The sequence below is a fragment of the Cyanistes caeruleus genome, chromosome 12 (genome assembly GCF_971803275.1).
Source record: "Cyanistes caeruleus chromosome 12, bCyaCae1.hap1.1, whole genome shotgun sequence".
Classification (NCBI taxonomy): Eukaryota; Metazoa; Chordata; class Aves; order Passeriformes; family Paridae; genus Cyanistes; species Cyanistes caeruleus.
Window position 1 is genome coordinate 14,390,298 of NC_141712.1, and position 26,163 is coordinate 14,416,460.

At 50.4% G+C, this 26,163-nt stretch overlaps 1 protein-coding gene and 2 non-coding genes across 3 annotated transcripts in view; 1 reads left to right on the forward strand and 2 right to left on the reverse strand.

The window, feature by feature from the left end:
- VAC14 (VAC14 component of PIKFYVE complex) overlaps positions 1 to 26,163 on the reverse strand; it is a 57,858-nt gene that overhangs the window by 31,181 nt on the left and 514 nt on the right. Inside the window, exons 2-12 of the mRNA XM_086848244.1 lie at positions 22,986 to 23,136; positions 22,203 to 22,370; positions 21,457 to 21,519; positions 20,381 to 20,488; positions 19,501 to 19,610; positions 18,470 to 18,576; positions 17,604 to 17,738; positions 17,189 to 17,341; positions 15,071 to 15,125; positions 8,533 to 8,677; positions 8,183 to 8,248 (exon numbers count right to left, since the gene is read on the reverse strand). Coding sequence (XP_086704370.1) covers positions 8,183 to 8,248; positions 8,533 to 8,677; positions 15,071 to 15,125; positions 17,189 to 17,341; positions 17,604 to 17,738; positions 18,470 to 18,576; positions 19,501 to 19,610; positions 20,381 to 20,488; positions 21,457 to 21,519; positions 22,203 to 22,370; positions 22,986 to 23,136 — 1,261 coding nt within the window. The remainder of the gene's footprint in view (positions 1 to 8,182; positions 8,249 to 8,532; positions 8,678 to 15,070; positions 15,126 to 17,188; positions 17,342 to 17,603; positions 17,739 to 18,469; positions 18,577 to 19,500; positions 19,611 to 20,380; positions 20,489 to 21,456; positions 21,520 to 22,202; positions 22,371 to 22,985; positions 23,137 to 26,163) is intronic.
- Positions 16,122 to 16,192, reverse strand: TRNAG-GCC (transfer RNA glycine (anticodon GCC)). The gene has a single exon. It is a non-coding gene; the product is annotated as a tRNA-Gly (tRNA).
- TRNAG-GCC (transfer RNA glycine (anticodon GCC)) lies at positions 24,002 to 24,072 on the forward strand. Its single transcript has one exon. It is a non-coding gene; the product is annotated as a tRNA-Gly (tRNA).

The following is a 26,163-nucleotide window of genomic DNA, read 5'->3' on the forward strand; positions in this document are numbered from 1 at the left end:
TCCAAATCCACATATAGAGAGGGTGAGGTGGGAAGCAAATACCAAATCTCAGCACACTGAGAAAGGTACAATAATGCTTGCAGAGGTGATGGGGCAGTAAAGACAAAAGGGAAAAAAAACCCCAACAGTTTCTGCTCTGAGAGCCCAAGGAAGCATATAAAATAAACCCAAATTTACACAACCAGGAACAGGGCTTGCTTTCCCCTTGTCCCACTTTGTGGAAGTCTGGGTTTTGCATTCCACTCATAACCACAGATTTGGGACAATCTCAGCTAGAGCACAGGGGTGTTCTGGGGGCACACATCAGTCAGCTCCCCTCTGCAAGGCAGCATCCCAGGGAAGGCTCAGCTCAGGACATCAAGGCAGAGCTACCATTTGGATTTCATAGCTCTTTCTTTCCAGAAGTCACTAAATTGGTCTATATATAGCATTTCTGGATAAGTTATTACTGGGTGGGTTTTTTTTTCCATCCTCAACCCTTCTCAAGTCTCAGGCTATTTTGGGTCCCCCTTCATTCAAACGTCCTTGGGCCGAGATGTTTCATCAACTGTCCCTGATGCTCTAAGTGCAGCAGGGCTGTGCAGAGCAAAAAGGCTGCCAAAAAGGGTTGACTGCCACGTCTTTACTCTTCAACATCTGGCAGAGCACATCCCAACCACCCTTTGCCCACCAGCACAGTATCCCAGGCTTTCCCTGTGTTCTCACAATGCATCTTTCTGAAGAGCTGCAGTTATATAGGAGTTTTAGTTTCCGAGCTAACACAGAAAACCTCTCCCTCTGGAAAAACAAAAAGCCAATTATGTCTTTTTTTTTTAATCATGACTTGAGGGTCTGTGTGATGAGCCCCAGCTCTGAGATCCTGCTTGGGGTCAGGATTCTCTGGCCAGGGCAGCAGTGGCCGGCACTACTGGAGGGTATGCATGGACCTCTCAAGCTTTGGAGAGGTTAAGGGGTCTCCCCCTTGTATAGGTTACAGGTAGGAGGTGAAAAAAGCAGCACAGGCTGAATTTTACAACTGAAAAACGTGGAGGAAGTAACAAGCAGGAGTGATCGGTACGTGAGCACTGGGAGGAAGAGCAGGCAGCCGCAAAGACCTGGGGTTTTCCAGCCGTGGGAATGAGGCAGGAAGCTCCAGTTCCTGCTGCTTCTTCCCAACATGCTCTAGAGAGGGTTCCCAGCTGGGGACAGAGGAAAGGCAGGAGTGCTTGGTATGCACTGCACATCCCGGTGCTAAGCAAAGCTGGAGCTGGCGGCTGGCTTTGTGCGAGCCAGGAGGCTGTAAGAAAGCAATATCCTGCCATTGCCATGGCAACGACCGGCTGCGCCAGGAGCGAGCTGGTCCCATCCGTCAGGAACCCAGCGGCCATCGGACCTGACAGCGTTGGAGCACGAGGGCCAGAGCTCTTCCCAGCTGCCAGGTGAGGGTGTGATCCTGACAGCCAGCATGGAGGATCAATCCCCCCAAGGGCGTTTTCCTGATCCGGAGGGGATTTCTGGGAAGGTTTCCCAGTGGTGATGAGATGTAGGACAGTATGCCCTGCTCAGGGCAAATGTGTGCCTGGTTAGTTTAAATAGGAAGCAGCAACATGATGGATGGGGAGACTTGTCCAATGTCTCAAGCCATTCCCAGCACAGGGATGAAGAGCAGCATGGAAGAGGACGAGCTCTGGGTGGCCCAGGAATGAGAAGCAGGTTTTCAGACAGTTATAAATAAGCAGTTATTTCTCCTCTCTGAGAATAGGCAAGATTTCTCCCTGCATTGCCTCCAGAGCACGGATTTTGAGGGCACACACAACTGTCAGCTTCTCCAGATCTAGGTCAGGTTAATTTGCCGCTTGTTCTGGTTGAACGGAGCCGAGACCAGCTCTGCTGGCAGCAGCACAGGGGGAAAGCAGCCCCTGGATTGTGTGTGCCGGATGGGATGCACCTCCCTGTGCGTGCAAACTCGTGCTTGGTGCTCCTAGAAGGGGCGAGGGGGCGCATTTGCCTTTCATCAGAACACTGGGCTGGCCCCAGCCCAAGGCAGAGGAAGGGGAGGTGATCCCAAATGTGCTGCAGACCCCTGGGAGTGGGACTTAGCATCCAACAGCACATGATGACTACTAGGACAGCAGAGCAGGCTGCAGCAGCAGCTCCTGGGACACGGGCAGGCTAGGATACGGACTGGCTCCTCAAGGTGCTGTCCTTGCTGGTATTTACAGATAAGCTGGGAAAAAATGAATAAATTAAATTGCCTGAGTGCAGCAGGGAGATGCTCCTGGGTGGCCTTGGATGTCCTAGTGGACATCTAATATTCTCTGGGCAATGAAATGGGCCACTCAATATCAGGTTATTCTTGCCAAGGAGAAGATGGGAATTCAGCTGAAGCAAGATATTACCAACACAGAAAACAAGAACATTAAGAGCTGCAAAGCACTTCAAAGGGGTCCAAGAATCTGGGAGGCTGTGGAAAACCCCATAGCATTTCAAGGATGGGCAACACAGGTGGTGGAGACCCAGTGGGAACAAGAAAAAGCCAAGGATGCTGCTGGGTGCTTCCTCTTTCTCCACAACAAACACAGCCCCATTTGTTTTATATTTCTCCTCCTTCCAATGTTTTTAGCCATAGCCAGGGAAGGAGGTGAGCATGGGGAGGCAATCCTGGAGTCAGGAGTGGCCAGGAGTGAGGCTGGCCGAGTCCCAGACACACACAGTGTGAAAATCAAACTTGTGTCCCTCCTGCCTCCATCAGCTTTAAAGACAGAAAAAGAAAAGAAAACCCACCAGTAATCTTCCCACAAATATTTAACCAAGCCTCTTTTCAGGTATCTGACACAGCAACTTTTATCCTCTGATCTTGCTAAGATCTACTTTTTTTCCCTTTCCAGGAGAGGATGGGGAGCACAGGGAAGGCAGAAGGCCTGGGGGCTTTTCCTTTCCTCCCCAGGGCAAATCCTGCCAGGTCACACTGACACATGCTCACAGCACCAGCTAATACAGCTGGCCGTGGGGGAAGGCACTTGGTAATAGAGCTACAACCATCCCAGAACAAGCTGGAACCTGAAAACTCCCTGCCCAGCCTCCTGCTTTTGTAAATCCCTCACTGTCCCTGCTGCTGGGGGTGTGAGGGCCAGGCCTGCAGTGCCCAACACTGTCACAGTTCAGAGCACCTCTTTAAATATGTTTAATTAGTGCCCAGGGAGCTTAACATGCCACCTGATGTCAGTCAGGGAAAGATGCCAAGCAGGTATTTCACAGAATCATAGAATCCCAGAGTGTGCTGAGTTGGAAGAGACCCACAAAGATCACTAAGTCACGGAATCCTTAAGGTTGAAAGAAAAATCTATGCTCACTGAGTCCAACCACCATGCTCACAACCAAGCTATGTCCAAGTGCTATTTCTTCATGCACTGAAGGGTAGGGAAGGAGGCAACACAGGTCCAGTTGGTGGGATGGGGCTGGAACAGCCCTGGAGTATCCCTTCAGGCCATGTTGTGGGAGACTGGATGCCTGCAAACCCTTCAAATTCAACACCCACTGTTCCAGAGCTTATGACAAGCAAAGGGTTTGCTTTTACTTGCTGTCTCCCATCCACCACCTCCCTCTGCATGCAGGGAACCAGGCATGCAAAGCCCAGCTCACCAAGTCTTGCATCCTGCATCTCCATCCCACCCTACACCCTCTGCCAGCTCCCCAGGACAGAGACTGCCTGTCCTCCATGGCAGACAGGTTTTCTGCGGTTTTAGTCTGCTCCATAACTTCACCCAGGAATGCCACAAGCACCAGATTGCCAGTTTACCCCAGTTGTTCATTGTACATATAAACTGTATATGTATACATAAGTTAGGAAATTGTGGTCTGAAACTGGGGCTAAGCCAAGAAGCTCCCTATGGATCATACTCCTCACAACGAAACTTCCTATTTCTGCAGGATGCAGCACACAGATTATTGTTCAACCAGGTGGTCTTGAGTCCTCAGGGAAAGCATCACCCCACTTCTGCTTACAGGCTGCTTCCACTAACGGCTAACCAGGCTAACTGAATTTTCCACTATCCAACTGGATTTATACACATTTCTCTGTACCCTGTTTCAGTCCCAATCTCACCCTCAGGGTAACTTTCCTCTTGAAAAACAGTTGCGTCCTTGCTTCAGTACATCATAGCTTTGAGTCTCACTCCAGAGAAGCTTTACCACCAAAAAAAGTTTAAATAAAGCCAGGCATACATGTATTACAGTTTTTCTCTTTGCAGTCTTTAGCTTATACCCTCTGCTTTGCATCAGGTCACAATATTTCAGCTGTGGCAGATGAAAGGCCAGGAGCTGGAGGACAATGGCTCTAAACCCAACAGAGCAAAGCTCCAAACCAAGCCATGCTAAAACAGCTATTTGCTTTGGCACAAGCCTTTGTTCAGCTTCATTGTACTGGGATTGGGTATGATAGGAGAAGTTCGCCAGGATTTAGTGAGACAGCAGAGCTCAGAGCAGGGCAGAGACCTGGCTTTGAAATCCTGCAGTGCTGCAGCAGGACACTGCAGCAGAACATGCAAAGGAAAGGGATGACTATCAGTATACCACCATCCCAGGGTTTTCTTCTCTTCTACTTTAATACTGGAAACCCAAAAAAGGGTAGAACGTTTCAATTTCTTGTGGGAAGTTGGCTTGAGAGTCATGTAGAGGTTCAAGTTCATCACAGAATCAGATAATGGTTTGGGTTGGAAGGGACCTTTAAAGATCATCTGGTTCCAACCCTCCTGCCATGGGCAGGGACAGCTTCTGCTAGATAAGGTTGCTGAGAGCCCCATCCAACCTGAACACTTCCATGGATGGGGCAGCCACAGCTTCTCTGGGCAACCTGGGCCAGTGTCTCATCATCCTCACATGGAAGAATTTCTTCTTAGTAACTCATCTAAACCCGCCCTCCAAAGTTAGTGGCAGCCAAGGCTCAATTCACTCTCTCTAGAGAAGGTCACCAACTCTTGAGAAGACTTCTGAAGGAAGTAATTCTGTACTCAAAGCCTTGCCCACCCAGCGCAGAATGAGCAGGTTTTCACGTTAGCAGAGTTGAGGAAGCCCGAGTCTATCCTGCTTCACATCAGATACCAGCTCCACCTCATGCGTCATTCCTGCATGACTCAGACAAAAGTCCCAGCACAACTTTCAACCCCCCTTCAACAAGATTGAGGGGAGCAGATAAGCAAACAGGAACATGTTCAGCCATAAAGAAACCATTCCATTTTGGAGGCGGAAAAAGGAAAACAAAGCAGAGAAAGAAAGCGAGTAGCGTCACTGCTTCATGTTTTTCTCACAGATGCCTTGTGGTGGTGAAACAGCAATCCACAGAAGCCTCACAATCCCTCAGCTCCTGTTGTCTTCAGCTCAGTGCCTGGACCCATTCAGAGTCCAGGGAACTGAAAGACAACATCCAAAGCTGCCTTTGCCCCATGAACTTGCAGAAGGAGGCAATTTGAAGAACATGTCTTCTTTTCAGCAGTGCCTTTAGCCTGCAGGTGGAAAGGTAGTACTCAATGCTCCCAAACAGCATTTCCTAACTTTTCATCTTTCCCAACATCAGTTTTTCAACCAGGGCAGCAAGACTCCTACAGACAAACCGAGCAGACAGTGTAGAAAAACCCACTCCCAGTAGGATCCGGTTACATCTTGTAAGGAAGTTTCCAAGCACATCAAATTTTAAGCAGGGCTTTTATGGATTGCCTTCAAAACCAGGTCTTAAATGCAGGATGGAACATCTCCCTGTCAGGGAAGCATGGGAAACAGCACGAGGTGACGCACTGCAGCAGCACAGCATCTGACAGCCAGGAATCCTGGATCCTGACTTGTCTACATATCAAAGGGAACTGCCTGCTTCAGCTTTGCTCCAACTTCTCTGTGCTGCCTTTGTGAATCCTAACGAGGTTTCTTGACCATTTCTTTACTGGCACAGGAGAACTGGGTAGGAAGGGGAATAGGAGAGATGGCAGAGATGACTCAGGACACTGCAGATGCATCATGAGATACTGGCCCCTGTTCAGCACAGTGGAGGTGGTGCAACACCCTGTGCTACTTGAATGACAAAAACAGGCATGAGAACTAAAGGGGCATGGATCTGGCTCCATACAGCGTGAGTCTTTCTTTGCTTTGGGCTTGATTATTTATGGCAAGTATAGAGAGAGACTGAGACCAGCTCAGCAAGACAAGACCTTAAAGATAAGTGCCTGAATACAGTCTTTCAGTCTGATGCACAGACTAGCACTGATCCTCCAAAGCCAGAACGTCCTTTGGTGGCAGTCAACTGCTCCAGGGCACATCAGCAGAGTGACAGGTAGCCTCCAAACTGTGTACAGGGGCCAGTGAAACTCTAGGCACTACAGAAGGATGTTCAACCTTCTTGGGAACAAAGATGATACCGACACTGCTGCCCAGCAGGTTCCCTTGGGCAGCATCACAGGACAAAGACAGCACAAAAACCCTCTGAGGATGTGTGTGCTACACCACACAATATGCACAGCCCTATCTGGAAAGAGGAGGGAGATGCTTCTCATCAGAGCTGATGTTTAGCTCACATAGGCTCTCATGCTGGGTGATCCCCAGGTTCTTACTCAGGAGCTTCTGGGGGCGTCAGAGTCTGCAGGTGTCGTGGGACAATATGACTGTGCACACAAATACTGCACTGGCTAAACAAGCACCTCACATCCCCTTTCCTAATAGGCACTGACATAGCAGGTTAGTTAGCTCAGAGTGTCCTCATCATTCCCAAAAACGTCCAGCTCAAAACCCCCCTACTATTTCAGTCATTTCTATTTTCTCTGCAGAAAGCAGCAAATCTGGTTGACAGCCAGCTGAGTGGTGGTGGTTAATGGATTGACTCGTCTATGGATTTCCTTAAAAAAAAAAAAAGGCCACCTCCAAACATTTAAATAAATAGAAGGCAGGATTAAATAAATCAGCTTAAAATTACTTTTGAGCCATTCCCAGTTATGTCACATGGAGGAAATGCATCACCAGGGTCCTTTCTTCACTGTTTTTTCCAAATATTAATAAGCAGTGTAATTGCAACATGACTCACTGAGATCTCCTGCCAAGCTGGAGTGACTATCTGCAAGATGCAGGCTTTCTAGAGCGTTGCAAAGGCAGATGTGTGCTTGGGGACTCTTTTGGAAAGGTTTGCATTGTAAGCAGCAGGGGATGGAAAATGGCCAAGCAGTTGCTTGCCTTTGCAAGTCATTCCCTCGCTTGCTCATTCCCTTCCCTCCTCTCTTAACGACCCCCTCGCACATGGGATTTATTGCAGGCTTGGGGTCTGGTGCTCTGAGCATGTAAGGCACAGCACAGTGTGTGATTTTTATTCCATGAGGAAGGTCTGGGATGAGGAACCAGCCGGGATCATTTGTAGTTCTGGGAAAGAGGATTCAGCTGATGGTGGAAGTTCTACCAGTCCCTGAACCAGCTGTGGGCCATGCTGCTGGCCTCCAACCCAAGCACTAAAATGCTCCAGGAAACAACTTAGAGAGGGGTAAGACAACGACGACACCAAAATTGATATGACTGGAACCAGAGAAGAGGGGTAAAGAAGCAAGACAAGCAAACAGGAAAATGGTGCAGCACCTTGGGAGACGGGAGATGAAGAGCAATAGCAGGGCAATCTGGCTCAGTTTGCTGACTGATTATCTTTGCTCACTTCCAAGCTGAGTGGTTCCCAGCCACCCTGATGCCACTGGGGCATCTACTGCAGCCCTGCCAGGCAATGCCGCTGCTGCCCTCCAAGCAGTGGGTGCTGCTTAAATGTGTCATGAAATGGATTTGGCAGTGCCAGATTGAACACAATCCCCTTTGCATCTTTACAGAGGCTGCTGCAAGGCACCTGAGTTCCCACTCAACAAGGATCTTACCATGAGCCCAGCCCCACTAGTGAAGCCCCATCTGCCTTCCCAAGCAGGCAAAAAGGAGTCTTAGGAGCTGGTTTTGAAGGATCAACTCTCAGAGATGAAGAACAATGTTTATACATCAGAGAATTCCCAAGACAGAAAAATTTTCAGCTGGACAAGTACCTGCAGGGTCTGCATCAAGGCTTCTTCAGTTTGGCCAACAGGGTAAAACCTCTCAGTGTCAACAATGGTCAAGCCTCACAAAATACCTCAGTTCTACCAAGAAACCCAAAGCCCAGATGATGGAGAGAGTAAGCTTCCAGGATTTTTGCAGCACCTACCTCATCTGATTCATCTGAGAGGGTCCGCAGTAAGATGGGGAAGAGGCTGTCAGTGTGTCGGAACATCTGGAAGCAGAAAGGTGGGTGGCATCAGTCCTACAGGCCTGGTCATGCCCAGCCACAGGACATTTGCCCTGAGGGAGGCTGCCAAGAGTTTCAGCAGCATTTTCCACCTGAGCTGGAGAGCTCTTCTTTCTCATGCTATGGGGTATCTGGCACCCAAAGCCTTCTTGGAAAAGGCAGGTGGACACACATTTCCAAAACTACCAATTACAGTTTGCACTGCTATCAAGGCAATGCAACAGGCTGGGAGCTAACAAGCCCAGGTGAATGCTGAATCCCCAGCTTACCTTACGAGGAGTCTTGATGTACAAGTGGTAAAGCCATTTCAGGACTGCAATTCTGGTCATCATCCCAATGGATGTATCACTAAGGTGGTAGTCCAGCACCTGAACTATTCCATCCAGGTTCAGGGTCACCTGTATCCTCTCACAGCTGCATGGAAAGAAGAGAGGCTGGTTCAGTGCTGTAACATCCAACTCATTCCTCCCATGGTGGGGAAATCTACAACACTCCAGAGGCTGCATCAAACACCTCAGCTCAAACCCTCACTAGATGCAACTCACTAGATCAGGCTGCTAGTCCAGCCAGGCCTTGAACATTTCCAGAAATAGGCTATCCACAACTTCTCTGCAAAACCTATGCCAGTGCCTCGCCATCCTGTGAGTGAAGAGTTTCCTAACATCTAATCTAAATCTCTCCTAGTTCAAAACTGTTCCCCCTTGTCCTATCACTGTCTACCTATGTAAATAGTCACTCTTCTTTTTTATAATGCTTTGGAAGCAACAGAAGTCTTCAGTGCTTTAAGGGTTATCACTTTTCCCAAAACAGCTGGTACCTGAAAGGCACTACTCTAAATAAGTGTAGCATGGCTGTGTGAGAAACTGGTCCATTGTGCAGTTGCCAGATTCAGGGTGCAAAGATTAGAGATCCACAAGATGCACTCAGAATCCACCTCAAGGTTGACCACTCAAACAGCTTCAGAGAACATTAACCCATGTGTACTCAAACTCCAGTCTGATGAAGGCATCCAGGTTCTGCTGATCCCAGTGGATTTGTGCTGAGAACTGCAGATGGTGCCCTGTCTGGCAGCGTGTTTGGGAACACAGCTCTCTGCTACAACCCTGCCTTGAGACCTTCATCTTGCTTCCCAAAAGCCATCCCAAAAGATCAGGACAACCCCTCATCATAATCAAGTGATGAAAGGAAGTAATTCTCTTTGTTTGCCAGGATACTGTCTCTGCTAGAAATTGACAGCTGCTGCAGACTCTTAGCTCTTGATTCGCCAGTTTTTCTCCCAAGTAGCTGGGACCTGCACTGGGACAGGTGACCCCAAGACAGAAGCTGTCATGATACAGCATTTTTACATCCTGATTGCGATCCTAAAATCTACCTGATGGTTTCCCACCCGCTTGACAGCAAGAATATGGGAAGTATTTGTCACAGAAGACTCATTTAAGGAGAAATACTGGTTAGAACCAAGATGGTTGGAGAAGACCACCATGGGGAGGCTGCACTAAGAGCCATGTCATGCCTCTCATACCCAAGCTACTGAATTATTCAAGGCTGGACCAGGCTCTTGCTGATTTTTCCAGTTGCAGAGAGCCGCTGTGCATCTTGTTTGATAAGAAATCCTAAGGGGCAGATTTCTCACGGTGTAATTTGCAAGTAGAGCTGTGGCTTAATAGGATTTGATCTTCCCCAGGACACACGTTGTAAGGGCAAGATGAGGAGGCTGCAGCCCCTCAGAGCCCTGTGGGGATCTGACTGCTTGATCTGCCTCACATAACAGATGCTGGGGGCTGCAAATTGCATTTCACTTTGATGTTGAAAACAACAGCCGAGGGCGAAATGCTCAGACACACGGAACTGAGGGGAAGGAGGGACCCAGAGCATGAGGAGTTTGGGAGAGATGTCCAAGGGAGCAGCAGTTCATTTAAGCCAGCCTGAATGAACACTGTATTTGGTTTTCCTACAAGACCATCTCCCACAGCAGCTGCATAGCCTGCCATGCTCCCAGTACAGGGCTTCAGATGGAAGAGGAGAATGAAACCTTGACCTGGTAACACCTCCACACCAAATACATGCATTGTCTACACAGGATGGGGGAAAATAAACCTCAGAGTAATGCACGTTTTCAGAGGAAAGAGGCCAAAAGGACTCCACAGAGAATTGGTGCCTGAAGCTGAGCAGTTTGGAGGTGGCTTTGATGCACATCCCACCAGTTCCATGCTGCTGTGAGGTTAAGTGAGCAAGATGCAGACTGCCATGCATGCAGTGCCACAGCACTGTTGTCTGCTGATGCTGGGCTTCTAACAGTACAGCAGAAACTTGCCCCTACAACCAATTTCCAATCTGGTTTGTGCCAAAATCACTTGTGAAAACCCCTTTTCCATCACTGCTCGTGATGCAGTACCTGGGTAGAGCCTCAATGGCTCAACCCAAAACCCACCTGAGTGGAACCCAGGAGGTGGCCTGGAGCACCGGGCTGACCTGGAGTCAGGCAGCCCCCCAGCCACACCGTGTACCACTGCCCTGTGGCTCCACTGGGCTCCGCTCCCACTAGGAGGGATTGCAGCTGGGGAAAGCTCCTCACCGCCTACCCTCTGTCCACAGCTGCTGAGATAAACCTTTTAGGGGGGTTGCTGGTGGAGAAGCAGCTCCTTTACTCAGTACAAAACCCAGGCACCACTATGAAAGCTAAGAGATCTGATGGACATGGGAAACTGGGCTAAAAATCTCTCACGAAACCTCTGGGATAGAATGCCACCAGTCTACCATGGGCTACCCCCTTTCCAGGGGTTATGGCAGCAGCTGAGCGCTGCTGCAGCTCCAGAGCTGGGCTCGCAGCTCAGCCTGGCTCTCCATAATCCCCAGGCAGGAGGGAGCAGGAGCAGCAGTAATGGCATTGCGTTAATGTGATTCTCTGGGCCTGCCACGCCGGCTCCCAGCGCCGGCATCTGTGGCAGGGCAGATGTCAGATGCAATCACTTCCATCTAACCCACTACCCCAGATTCTCCTCCAGAGCATGAGCATGGCCCTGGCACCGCCCCCGCTGTTTGCCTATGACAGTGAGAACATGTTTTTAGGGAAAATTGAGCAATGATGGGGGCTGTGCCAGGCTCTCACCTCTGGATACTGGGAGTCTGCTCAAGCTCAGTGGTGGGGCCAAAGACCCATCCCCCAGCACATCCCCCCACCTCAGAAAGCACCCTCCAGCACAGGAATTGACCTTATTTTCCCACTACATTCAACCCACAGCAATGTTTTTCACTCCATGTTCTTTATCAACCCATTTTCTCACTTCTCCCCTTTCTTCAAGGGCTCCTGCCATCTCTCTCCTCAGCAGTTGCCTTTTCTCTGCCAATGCCTGAGCTGTCATCTTTCTCCTGGCCTCCTGCCTGGCCCAGCTGCTGTCCTGACCCCATTTTCAGACAAGGTTAAGGTCCGGGCCAGGCTGTAGCCTTTAGGCAAGCCCAGCAAAATGGCCTTGCCAAGGGTGGAAATATCCAGGTTCTTTCATTGTGGTCCAAGTCACAAGGGCATCTCCCATACAGGCTGGCAGCTGTGTTCCTCAATGGGCTCGAGCCAGCGGCCAGGAGGTAAATAGCTCCTCTATGCTATTGGTCCCACAAGCTGTCACTTCCTTGTCCTTCACCACTCCCATTTCAGTGCTCTTGGCTTCCTTCTGCTTACTGCAGTTTCCAAGATCCCTCAGGGAAACGATGAGGCAAAGGTCTAGGCAGAGGCATCCAGTCCAACAAGCTGTAGATCACTGTGACAAGGGCTGGGGCAGTGTGCCTGAGGTTCCCCTCCAGCTCACACACACAAGCATGAAGTGGAAGCAGCAAAGGGAAGCCATCTCCTCACTCCAGGGTGGAGAGAAGGGCCAGGAGAGCCATCCTGGACCTAAAAGCTGTGCAAGACGAGCTGCTGGAGAATGGGATTCCAAGGCAGGCTTAGTGCCTTAGCTCAAAACGAGACATCATGCTGCCTTCAGCTAACCACCCCCTGGGTGCTGCAGAGCACCCAACACCATTCCTATCCTCCACCAAAATATTCCCACTTCCATGAGCTCCCCAGCTGCACCTTCCAGCATGAGACAAGCAGCAGCTATTTTAGCTTTGTAGTAAGCACTAACTACCACATTTAAAAGCCTGGTTTAAATGCAGGCTTGGGCAGTTCAGCTACGTGGCAGCCACTCGCCCTTTCTACAAAGCAACATACAACTTTACATGTCCATGTGTTGCTGACTACTACCTAAGGCATGAAGCCTTCCTTCCATCAGGAAGTACCATAAAGGCTCTTGGAGATTTCATGTCCCTTATCTAGTTTGGAGAGGAACTGTGATCCCATCAACCTTGTCCCATTACACAGAGAGCCCAACACTGACTGATTCCAGTTGTGCCCGACCTTCTGCCCAGGAATACCATCAGGAAGTTGTCTCAAACTGTCCGTGTCTTGTTTTGAAACCAATGCATTTACAAGAGCCTAAAAAATACTTTCCAGCTGTTTTGGTCCACTGACACAGGACAGACATCTGGATCTTCTCCTGTGGCAGCTCAGACCGACGGAAGGAAGCCCGGGCTCTGCTCCAGCAGCCACACTTCCACCTCCCCTTCCTGATCCAGGCTCACACCAGCTAACACAGCAGCAGCATGCTCAGCCAGGCCACGAGAAGGATCCAGTGCCTCTGAAATGAAGTTCTGGTCCACTTCCAGTGACAGTTTTTGCAGAAGCTAGAAGTGGGGCCCCCCCATCTGGATGGAGAACCCCAGAACCCCTCCAGCCCAGCGTAACCAGGCCCTCCCAGCAGCCAGATTCTGTCTTGGCACAGACACGCTCTTCATTTCCTAGTGGATGCCACCAGGAAATTCCCTCTAAGTAAAGCTGGCAAATACTTGGGAAGCATTTTTGAGCATGTTTTAGGAGCAAGGGGGTTGCGTGTGTCAGTTTGTGGCCACAGGAATGTGCCCAGCATCCACGTATTGAGCATTCAGGCCTTGTCATCTTCTTGGATGGCATCTTCCCAGAACACGGCCCTGTGCAGATGCCAGGACGTGATCTCCTCTGCCCCCACTGACCAAGGTCCTCCCTTCCCTGCTGCTGCAGCACTCTTGTCCCTCTGCAGCCAGCTGGGGAGGGCAGGGGAAGGGGGCGTGAGAGCTGCATGCTTGGCGCTCAGCCATGCTCCATCACTTGCTCGCTGGGGGAGGCTGGGGGAAGCGGGAGGGGGGGGAAACGAACAAAAACAGAAGCAGAGTGACTTCATCTTAAAAGGCAGCTGCAACTTCCTCTGTTTGCAGGCTTTCCAGCTTTTCCCAGCAACGCAACGGCTTCCTGTGGTCCTGCCTTGACACCCAGTGGGCATTCAGCGTGCTGGCAGCTGCCGCTCCCCGGTGTGAATTATGGCTGCTAATGGCCACGGGTGCCAGCTCCCGCCTTCCTCCAGCTCCAGCGCCAAGCCAGACAGCCTGAGTGATGGATGGAGCAGCAGGCAGATGTCCAGGGCTCCCGTCAGCCATGTACAGCCCTCCCCCAAATCCCGTGTCAGTCCCCCACAACAGATGCCTCAGTGAAAACGTTTCAGGTCCCGACGCTGGACCAGCAGAGAAGTCACACAGGGCAGGTAAACTCCATGGTAAAGCCTGGAGTTTCCTGTTGAAAAGGGCTTAGGAGGGCTCTGCAAGGCCAGGTCTCTTAGAGATACAGAGGGTCAGGTCTTCTCGCCCAGATGGTTTTCCCTGGTGCTTGAGTTGCTGACAGAACATTTCAGCTGTTCTCCTTCCAGCTCAGTGACACTGGGAAAAGCATCCCAGCTCTCCCTGCTTCTGTCCCTCTTCAGTTTTCACTTCCTCTCTCCCTCACATGCAAGATCTTCAGCACAAAGCCATGGCTATCACTTGTCCTCCTGACTCGATGCCTCTTCATTTTCTTTCCCCACCCAGTTCCCCATTTCAGCCTTATGCACATTCAGTTCTGCACTTGCAGAAAAACTTTAAGGGTTGAGCAGGGTCAGGACAAGGCAACCACAAAAAAGCCAGGGGAAGTAATTTACCACCATAAACCAACATTTAGGTGCAAATGAAATGACTTGTACTTCCAAGAGAGAAAAAAATTAAGGGCATCATTAAGACCAAGGAGCAGCTGGGCTGTGCAGAAATGCAAAGAGGGAACAGAGAGTACAGACCATCAACCTGAAAAGCTGACGCTTGCACTGCTCTGGGAGGTATTGTGATGGGCATCACGCTGGTAGGATGCAGCTAAAGCAAGGCATCCTATTTTGGGGATCACAACAACAAATAAAAATAAGCATCAGCACAATGAAAGTGTCAGAAATCACTACCTCTGACTAAAGGAACTGCAGGAAGCAGGAGGAAAGGAAAGCTATCAGAACAGATGGATTTGTGCCACAATTCAGATAGCTGGATGGGAAGAAAGGTATTTGCAGGAGAGATCATGCTGGGCACAGAACTAGTGTAGGGCTGACAAATTCCACAAAAGGCTGGCAGGAGGCCAAGACCTGTGCAGCCCTAGGTCCAGCCCCATAGACCTGTGCTATGTAGGCTGCCAAGACAGCAGCATGGAACAGCGTCAGTCTCTTCAAGGCAGAAACACCTCAGTTCATCATGAAGTCAAGACATTTTGGTGCAGATACATCAGAGTAAAGCAGTCAGCTCCTAGAGCATCCCCAGTCATCCACCCTACTAGGACCCAAGGGAACCCAACTGCCTCCCAGCCCATCCCAACATGTGTCAGTCATTGTCTGCACCCCAAGAAGCCTTCCCTTCTTCTCAATCCCCTCTGAAGCAACATACCGACCCTACCTGGTTCCTGTGAAGACACCACTGTTGCTGGAGTCACCAGATGCATCCAGGGTACCTGGGGGCAGAAAAAAAGGAGACACAGCTAGTGGGGTGATGGGGAAGGTAGACAGAAGGACTGAGAGGCTCGAGAGCTGTATGACCTTCTGCAAAGACATCACCAGTCATTGTCTGAGGGTCCAGGGACGCAAGGGATCCCTTCTGCCTACAGAGCATTTTACACTCCTCGTCAAGCCCTTCTCTGCTGCCAGACAAGCAGGTAAATAACTTCACTTACCCAGCAAAATGCAGACAGGTACTGCTTCAGACCTCTGCCCCAAACTGGGTGCCCTCCTCTGTAACAGAGACCCAGACATATCCTGCTGATGGATTCAACCATTCTCAAAGAAGTAGCTCAGAACTGCAGAGCTGACTTTGACTCTCTTGATTTCAATACCTAAATATACCACATGCACAGTGAATGTAGAATCTAACTCAGGACATCTCCACTTGGCCATAGCCTGACTCCTGCCAAACCAAGTGACTCAAACAGCTTTCCAACCTCTGCTCTGTGCTGAAACTGGGTCTTACAAGCATGGTGACAAAGCATGAGAAGATGAACTTGACCGTTTGTGCCCCCTTGTGCCAACAGCCTCTATTCACACATGCAACATCACCACATCAGCACACCCAAAGAATAGAGCTGAGTTTCTCATAGAAAGGAATCACAACTTTATCTGATCTTGACTACTTTAAGGTGTAATTTGACACCAGAGGGTCTGAGAATAAAGCAATTTAGCTTTCTGTTGATATTTTAAAGGTCTTCTGTAATAGATTTTAATACAAGAAGGTATTCTTGGGACAAATAAGGAATAATAGAGTTTTTGCTGCTGTGCTATGGCAGTAAATTTTTCTGCTTTATCTGTTCTAGTAAAAATACTTGTACAGAGTTAGGTAATGAAAGCTTTTGCACCTTTATTGAAGACTAAGATGCTTATTTAGACTGATATTCTGAAGTGCCTGGGTCCAGATTACAGACAGAAGGAAAAAAAAAAAAGAACAAGAAAAAGACTGTTGCATTGGCCGGGAATCGAACCCGGGCCTCCCGCGTGGCAGGCGAGAATTCTACCACTGAACCACCAATGCTGCCCTGTGTGCCGCCCCTGTGCCTGCGGCCTGCTCCTGCCACCCCAATTGCTGCCCACGCTCCCACTGCCACCCACACCCTGCCCAGGCAGCTCCCCCGGCAGCTCCCCGCTTCCCCGCCTTCCACTGCGGCTGTTGGACAAGGAAATCCCTCAGTCTTAATCCCATCCTCCAGCTCCCTCTCACGGCAGGATTTTCCAAAAGCCACTGCTGGATGTGTCACAGGAGAGCACTGGGCTGACGGTGCAGCTTTAGAAGAATCCAGATGAGCCTCTGTGATTTAAACGTTAACACATATTTCATGCACCTGGACAACAAAAATGTGTTGTGCCAGAAGAAATATCTAGTCGAGCCAGGAGAACAGCACCCGAGGGATGCCAGAGGGCTAACACCACTGCTGTTCCCAAGCATTGATTCATGCAGACCACTTAGTTTCCTTTCACTTGAACCCTCCTCAGGTCTCCCATGCCGCTTGCAAACTTCTGCCTTTTATGTTCTGGAAATTTTAGGATTGGGACAATACCTGCCAGATGGTCAGGAGAGTACCATGAATCTGGAAAGGATCCAAAATTCTTCACCTTTCTCTTCTCTACTTTTCCCCACCACACACACCCTCCATGCACATGTTGATACACTCTCAGGACTAATACAGCTCCCTGAGCTCTTCTTTGGGTGATGATGCCTACTCCCAAACTAGAAATTATCTTTTCCAGGTCAACCTGATGACTAGGCATGGTGAGAGGATGAGGATGCTCACCAGGGCATGCAGCAACGCAGCACCACCCAGGCTCCAGGTCAGAGCAGTAACCCTCTCATACAGCCTGCAACAAATGTGTCTGTTTCAACAGAGGATCGTCTGTGCAACAGGTCTCCAAATAAACCATAGAGGTCCCATGTACCCTGAGCTGCTTCAGGACAACAAACTCAAGAACTTCTCTTGAGAACATTCTCTTGACCTTCCTTACACATCTACTGGCCCAGACAACTGGGACTCACCGGTGGTCACTGCCTCTGGCTTGGAAAGGGACTCCTCTGAGGTGGGCTCTGCTGGCATAGTCATTGATGGCTTGGCCTCATCCATTTCATCATCCTCTGGGATGACCAGCTTCATCAGGCTCTGGTTGCACACGTTTGCCACCTCCTTGATGTCTGAGTGAAGGCAGTGTAAGGAACACGCAGTCCCACACATGGGCAGGTGCCGGCCATGGAGAAACCACTGCAGCCCCACTAGAGCTGTCCCAGCCCAGCTACTGCAACCCCCTCACATCCAAAGTGTGGGTGTTAGCACTGGGTGGGAGAACTTTTCCTGGACCTGCACCCCAAGGGCTGGAAACAGGCACTGGAACAGTGGGTTCCCTGTGGGCTGCTGTAGCAGGAATGGAATGGGAGCAGCTCTGAGTTACAAGGATACTCTTCTTGCGATCATCGTAGGAGAGACACGGCAGGACAGCGGTCAGGATCCCTGAGGAGTAAGGCAGCATCACCCGGCCAGCCAGCTGGATGAACTCCCGCATCCAGCACATGGCTGTCAGCTGGATCAGGTCATCTGGAAGACATGGGACAAGCAAAGGTGAAGGCAAGGACAGCACTGGCTTCACAGGCCAAGGACCACCTGCAAACAGCTGCCTCTGCTCCATCCTGAGAGACTCTCATCTGAGACAGTTTAGTCCCAGAGGAGATCAGTAAGACCGGAATCTCCAGTGAGCCTGAGCTTGAACACAATCAGTAGGTTTCAATTAACTCAGTTCAACTCATAATGCAGGTTTCCTCATTTACAAGTATTCCATCAAGCTTCCCAACACATAAGGATATTTCTTCAGGCACACCCATTACAGCTGTGTGTCTGGGTCAAGCACCATTCCTTAAAGCTGGGGTTTTAGCAACCTCCCTAAATTCTGGAAAAGGCACCATTGCCAAAGCACTCTGCTGATGCAAGGCCAGATTTTAACAGTGTAAATTCATTGGGAGTTAGTTTCATCAAGAGCAACCAATCTCAGTCTATCTATACTTTTCTATCTCCCAGGAAACTCACTTCCATTCAGCAACATTTAAAGAGCGCAATGAGCAGAACTTGGGAACAAGATCCTTCTCAGGAAACACCTCCAGCTGCAGCTGTAACCCTCTGCCACTGCCTACACAGCATGGAGCTATAGTGCAGCACTGGCACAACAGTGACAAAAAACAGGTGAGCAGCTTGCTGGAAAACTCCTGGCCTGAATCTACAGTTGGCACCACAAACCAGGAGGCTGGTGCTACTGCCTGGTCCTGTGCACTCACCTGCTGCCTGGCAGTGGATCACCAGGATATTAGCCATTTCTGCAAACTTCACACTGGAAGGATTCTTCTTGATCTCTTTCAGGAATTCCCCAAGAGCCACCTCACACCTGTGGAGAGAGAGCATCTGGTCAGTGCTCAGTCACCTTAGACAGAGTGATTAGGGAGAGCTTATGGAGACCATCTTCTCAGGTGCACATGGAAGGATGTTGGTGGCACAGAAGTGTCTCTGCACAGAGGCAGGGGCAGGCAAGATGAGGCTGACAAGCTCTCCCTGCCCAACAACAGAGACTGCACACAGGTGCAGGGACAGAGGTAATGGCAGCCCAGAGCCCCACACAGCCTCCACAACTCCCCCACAGCCACCCAGGTTCTGTGGATATGGAGATGCCTGGGATGACAAGTGGTGGGGAAGGTGATACCCAAAGCTTTCAGTGCTTGTTCATTGACATGCTGGGAAAAAAACGATATAGGGAGGATCCAGAAAGGCTCTGCAGCAGGATAGATCCAGGCCGGTCTCACCACTTACTTATGCCCTACAAAACCAGTCCAGCCACTCTCTCCCAGCACAAAACTGACCTCCCTGAGAACACACAGACATTTCTGTGCATTCAAAATGCCTCTGTCTTGGGACCAGCAGTGTATCTATGGAGAAAGCCCCCAATCCTTGCTTCTCCACCCAAGAGATGCCTTGCCACAAAAAGCTCTCATGCTGCAAGTTTCTTCAGGGAGCTCATGCCCATCCCAGAACCACATATGAGCCTCTGTAGCTCTGATGGTGGGTGCTGGGAAGGCAACAACTCAACCAAGCCAAAATAGTTTGTCCCCCAGTACAGAGTATGGCCTCCTCCATGGCCATGGGACAGGAGAGGCCCTTGCCAAGGACACTCTGATCCATTGCCCAAGCCAATCTGTCTTCCACCACACACATGGAGCTTCAGTGCAGTTATGCACAAGAGTTGAACAACAGAAAAAATGATGGATGAACAGCGAACATGACACAGCCCTTGCAACCAGCCTGCCTCCACACTCACATTTTCCGTATCTCCTTGCTGTTGTCTCCCAGGATCTGGAAGAGTCCATCTAGGATTTCTGGCAGGTAATCCAAGAGGTTGATATCAGGTACGGACTCTAAGACCAGGATCTAGATCAGAGAGGAATATGAAAGAAAAGGTGAGTTTTCAAGACGCCGGCTAACATCACCAGGCCAAATCTGGCAGGATACTGAGGAATTCAGAGCTGAGCTGTGTGGGATAGGGGGAAGGAAAAGCGGATGCTGTGGAGTTGCCCATCCTGGGAAGTAGTTGAACTAGCACAGCAAGCAAGCAATCAGCCTGCAGCAGTGCTACATTTCCAATCACAGCTCTGCAAAACAAAGCAGGGATCAGGAACGACTGCCAAGATGCATCCACTGGGATGGCAACAGTATGGCTGAGAGAGAGAGCACAGGGGAACACATCCCCTCAGACTCCAGCCAGGCACCAAGAGCTCCTGCTTTGCACAGAGAGAGCAAGTGGAGATCCCTTGCCTCCCAGAGAGCAATATCTCTCCATCACCTCTGCGTGATGGAAAGCAACCTAGCACTATCCCTTGGGAGACCGTAACTTCTACAGCACGTTATGTCTATTTATACAAGCAACACTTTAAATGCACTTTCTAACTTGGTGTGCAATGGCCATAACAGGTTGGCAGAAGTGCCATATCTCTGCCACTGCAACAACAAGGGGACAGAGAGCAGGCCTTTTAAAGAAGCAGGTAAAAAACTGCTGACTTAAAAACCTGCCCAAATAAATCCAGGTGCCTGAGTTTACACATTGCCATGGATATCTGCAGTTTTCCTGGACATGCGAAGAAATGGGACACAATGACCTGGAGTTCAGGCCGGCAGGCACACACAGCAGCCCGTGTACCTACCCAGGATATGATGAACTGGCGGGCGTACTGGTTGTTGGAGTAAATCCTCTCACGCAGCAGTGGGATGAAGCCTACCAGGTCGAACTGGTTGCTCTCTGTCACGATATCCTGCAGAGCCCAAGCAGAGGGTGTTAGAATGACTGCCAGCATGCGCACGTGCAGGAATCCTAACCCAGTCTTTTTAAGCCACATGACAGGAAAAAGGAGACAAGCATGAGTCTGCAGGTCAGGAGGACTGGGGAGAAGGAATCATGCAGTTTATCCAGGCAATGAGCTGACAATCCCCCTCAGGCAGAGACTAATGCTGAGCAGGACCCAGAGAGGGATGCTCCTGCTGTGTGCCAGCCTGGCTGCACAGGAAGATGAGAAGCTTCTCTGATTCATGCCTCAGCTGCACACATGAGCAAGCACTTCTGATGTAGCCACGTGGACTGGGGTGGAAGAATCCCCTGACTTCTCTTTACAGCTCTTTCCACACGCTTGGTGGATTTTGCTGCATGGCCAAGTCCCTGGCCCTGGTGCAGTGGAGCAGATCCCCTAACAGGAAGGTTTTCAGCAGGACACTGGGTTAACTGCTGTGATAACGAGGAGCAAGGGCAGGACCTGGTAGGACGCTGCTCACCTCTGAGCAGCAGCAGACAAGGAACTGGGAGGTCTGTGGCAGGAAAAGCCCATCAGCAGGCAGAACAGGAACGGGAACTGAGCCCACACACTGAAGCAGCAGCAGCTCCACTCACATCATGACTCCCCTTAGGTAAGCGAGGGAGAGCAAAGTAACAGCCCTCCTGCTGCCTGGCAGAGCACTGCAACCCTCAGACTCAAACCTTGCTTTGACAGCTCCCACAAGCTGAATGCACACGTGGCACTGCGATAACCCACCAGCCCCTCCATCCAGCTGCCTGAGAAGGCCATAAGAGCCTTCATCAAAGAGGCTGCAGAAAAATAAATGTTTTGACAGCAGCCACAGGACTGAGGTGAAATGGCTTTAGCAGCTGCAGCCTTGGGGACTGACATGTCCCCAGCCAAGATATGGCTCCAGCTTGCACCAAGAACTCTCAGATGGAAAGCAAAAATACCTTGAGGAGCCGATCAAGGAGCTCGGAGCCACTTTTGACATTTGGGTCAGGATCAGCAGCCAGCTGTGAAAGACAGAAACAAAGAGACATTGCAACAGTGGGTTCCAGGCCTGCTCCCTGCTCTGCAGCACAGCTCCCAGTAAAGCTCACAGGACTGTTACTCTCCTTTGACAATACAGGGACAGACAACAGAAGTCCCTTCATCTCCAACTTCTCATTAGGCTCCAAAAAATTCTCCTGAGAGAATTCCTAAGGGGGAGACCAAGCACACATCACCTCCTTCAGCTATGCAGGTTTTCATGGGCCAGCAGTCACACTCTCAAAGAACAGAGAAATGCAGGTTACCATGAAAATCTGCAAAGGCAGACACACACAGACAAAGTTTTGACACTACAGACCCAACAAAGCCAAAGTGCTGCCCGCAGCAGGTCTCTCAGCCTCATTTTCTAACACCATTTAACAAGGAGCAGGAGAATACATCCTGGAGGTGAGGACAGGGAACAAGGTATCTTACAGTCAACTTCATACCCACAGTATCAGTGGCTACTGTGTAGAAACTGCTCATTTTGCTGATCCTTGTGGGTCCCTTCCAACTCAGAATATTCTGTGATTCTGTCCTTCAGACCTGTCTGGGTCAAAGTAAACCAGTTTGCTTGGAAAGAACGTCTTGGACAACTTGGTTTGACTTGGAGATGAAGACGGCTAGTCCTCGAAATGCATATGGGGTTTAAGAGGAAGCTTCTTACCTTGCTGAGGCCATCAAAGAGCACATTGAAGTGTGGCAGGACAGAGCCCCTGGCCACCTTGACAATGTTGTAGAGAGCCTCGCAGGCGTAGTACCGCAGTCGACTGTCGGCATCATTGAAACACGTCAGCACTGGCTCGATCAGCTCCTTCAGGTACAGCCCAGAGTCCTGGGGGCAGGAGGAGACTGCTTAGCTAAGGATCATGCCATAGAGAGTGGGAAGAGATGGCACTGCCCTGGAACATACTGCAAATACTCAGGCCTGTGATGGCTTTAGTCACGTCCACCTATGCTGGGCAGGTTTACTACTGAATTTTGAATTTTATTACTGAATTTTGTTATTTAGGGACAGTGAGAAGTGATCAGGTTTGTTGGGCATCTACCTCATCTCCTGCCTGCAGGGCAGAGAGAGCCAGGGAGAGATTTCTGTGTGGGCCAGTGTCAGCCGTGCACAGCAGGAGATCGAAGGGCTGCAACTCTTGTCAGCTCCTTTAACACAAACTAGCAACCAACCTGCTGAGTCTAGTCCTACTGGTGGAGACTGAAGAGGGACAGGAGCCCTTTAATCACACCCAGCCAACTAACAGAAAGTGCTCCTGGGCCCACAGTGTGTGGCTGGGTATGCTGGGAAAACTCCAACACAAGGCAGTTGTAGGCTGCAACGCAGGGAGGGAGCTGGGGAGCTGTGGGGCGACCAGCCCAGCTCTTCTCATCACACTGACCCAAGAGGAGCTGCTGTTCTCTCACTACAACCTGCACAAGCCAAAAAACCCATCATACTTACCTTGCCCAGGGCAATGGAGCAAGCAGCAAGGCCAATGAGTCCCCCTTTCCGGCTGTGGGGGTGCTGGGATAGTGCAAACTCCTGTGACAGGATCTGGATCACGTGTTTGATCTGGGATGTGTTGTTCTGAGCCACAAACTCTCGCACCAGCCTGGAAAGAGGAGGAGGAGGCACACAGGGAAGTTTAAGTTCTGCCTAATACAAATGCTGAGTGGCTTGGTGACAGAAACAACGACTTTCAGACACAACAAACACCAGAGAAAGAAGTACTGAAATGGGGAATGCTGAAGGAACCCAAAAGTGAAACCAGAGCTCTCCCCTCCCCATTCACATTTACCAGAAGCTCCTTGCCTTCCTGCTGCTCCAGCCTGCAGCCTCCTACACTGTTCACAAACTCTCAGCCCAGGATGTGCTTTCAAAGGCCAACCCAGTGCAGCTGTGTGCTTGCAGAGAAGTTACCAGGGCTTCAAACACCCTCTCCAACAGGGCAGGTTACTGGCGTCACTTACCTCCAGCATGGCTGGAATGCTGGTGGCTTGGCAGTGAACTGCTGCCCACAGTGCCATGGTTTTGAACCCTTCCAGCCACCCATACAGCGCTTCAGTCAATATCCCATATATTTAACTTTACCACTAACACTGTATTTTAATATATTCTTAAACAGCCCAAGATTCAACAAAAAGCCAACAGTTTCCATACACAATACCTGCTTTTCCCCAGGAACTTGCAGCTCATTATCCAAAGATAATTAACACATAAGCTGTGGATGTAGAGACCCATATCCCTGCTCCTGCCTACAGAAATGCTTACAGGTCCCAGCTTGCACACCCAGCTCTTCAGCCTCAGTTTCCTGTTGGAAGATCCCTTGGCCAGGCAGGGAGGCACAGGCAGCTGTGCAGGCAGCTGTGCAGGCAGCTGTGCAGGCAGCTGTGCAGGCAGCTGTGCAGGCAGCTGTGCAGGCAGCTGTGCAGGCAGCTGTGCAGGCAGCTGTGCAGGCAGCTGTGCAGGCAGCTGTAGCATTGGTGGTTCAGTGGTAGAATTCTCGCCTGCCACGCGGGAGGCCCGGGTTCGATTCCCGGCCAATGCAGTGCTCTTTTCCTCCTTTTTGCTTGCATTTCTATCCATAATGCAGACTTAGGCACCTCGAAAACTCTGCCTAATTATCATCTTTACCTTAACTGTCAAAAAAGGTGCAAAAGCTTTCACTGCCTAGCTCCACAGAGCGTTTTGTTGGCTCTATATGAATCTCGCACTCCTGAACAGGTGCCACTGCCCAGTCACGCACTTTATAATCCAGGAAAACCATTACAGAAGATGTTTGTAAACTTTTCCTCCCCAAAATTACAAACACCAGCTCTGCTCTCATCTTGCTCTGCACAAAGCAGCTGTTCCATTTTGCCCCGGGCACACCAGGCAGCCCCTCTCTCACTCTCCCTAGTCCAAAGCCAAGTTCTCCAACAGTTACAGCCCAATCCACATCCACAGACTGCTGCTTTAGGGACAATGGCTCCATTTCCAGTCCTGCTCCAAGAAGAGAAACACACTGAGCTCGGGCAAGACAGACCTTTGTGGTGATCATTTTCCTGCCTACATTTCACAGGTGCAGCTTTGTTTAAACAGGAGTAAGTCTACAGACTTCCTTCACGAATTTAAAGGACTCAAGATTTAACTAATGAGGCAAAAAGTATAGCATCAGAGCCTGCAAGCAGCAGGAGCTGCTCCTGCATTATAAACTGAAGGAGAAGGAGGTTCCTGAGTAAAGAGGCAGCAAGTCCCTCCTGGCTTGATGCCATGGACACGGAAGTGAAGCTGCTGGGACCATTCTGTGATGGGTTTTAGATGAACTAAACCTGTGAAATCTGTAGAAAAGGTTGGCCCTTGCCTTTTTCCTCCTCACACTCGTCCCAAGTTGTACTTCCAGCTTGATCAGATGAACTGCCTGACCCCAAAGCAGACTTTGGTTGGTTTAAGGCCAGCACAAACCCTTAATCCCAGGGCAGAGTAAGCCAGAGCAGGGCTGCTTGGGTAAGGCACAGAGTATCACCCCTCACAATGCAGCAAAGAGGTTACTGTAGTACCCCCGAGGCTGGAGCTGTGAGGACACTGCAAGAATCCCACCCTGCAACATTGCAATACACCCACAATAAATTATTACTATAACAAAGAGAGAAAATGAGAGAAAACTGAACACACCAAACAGCAGAATGGGCTTGCTGGGTTGGATTTGTATCAGAGCACACACTCACCCTTGTTCCAGCTGCCATTTTTCTCTGCTGCCCTCTCACACAGCAGTTTGAGGCAGGCAGTTCCCACACCACAACCCTCACTGAACTCTCAGCAGAGCAACTCCATCCCCACGTTGCTGACTGCCCTGAGTGCCTGCCTGCTCCTCTTGCAGGCACACCATGGCCACATCTCCCACCCAAAACTCACCCACCAGCTTGGACCATCACTCCCAGCCCTGTGCTGGGCTGCACCCTGAGGCCATGGTTCAGATTTCCTGCAGGAGCTGAACTCTCAGGCAATGCCCAGGAGGACACAGTCCTTCCCAGGGAGAGCTGTGGCCAAGGACAGCATCCAGACCAGCACAGTAAGGGTGGAAAGACAGGCAGGGAACACACATGTGCAACACCAGAGGAGCATGGCCACACCAGAAGGCGCCTGCAGACCTTTGCTTGGGATGCTCTGCAGCCCCAGATCTGCTGGAACAGCAGCTGTTCAGGAAGAACCAAGGGCAACACCCAATGACCAGGGGTGACAGTAACACTTCCTGTATCTCTAGCCAGGATCCAGCTCGGGACAAGTTTGGGTGAGCCCTCAGGGGAGAGGTGGGATGGCACATTGACTCTGGACGTGTTGCAGTAGAGCAAGCAGTACATTTCCAAGGAACTCCTACAGTGATGCCACTCACGTATTCATCTCGGACAGGGCTGTGCAACTGCACCGGGCACCCACCGTCAGAATGAGCCTTCTGTCAGGGGCTCTTGGGATGCGCCCGGAGCCAGCGGCTCCTCTCTGGCACCCAGGAGCTGGCACACTCGGAGCTAAGTTTCAGTGCCCGGTGGGATGGGAATAGGAAACAGGGAGCAGCTCTGGGAGAGCTCCCTCCTCCCCGAACACCGCCCACGGCACTGTCCCCGACAGGATCACCGTGTCACCTGAGCCCCTTCCCGGGGCT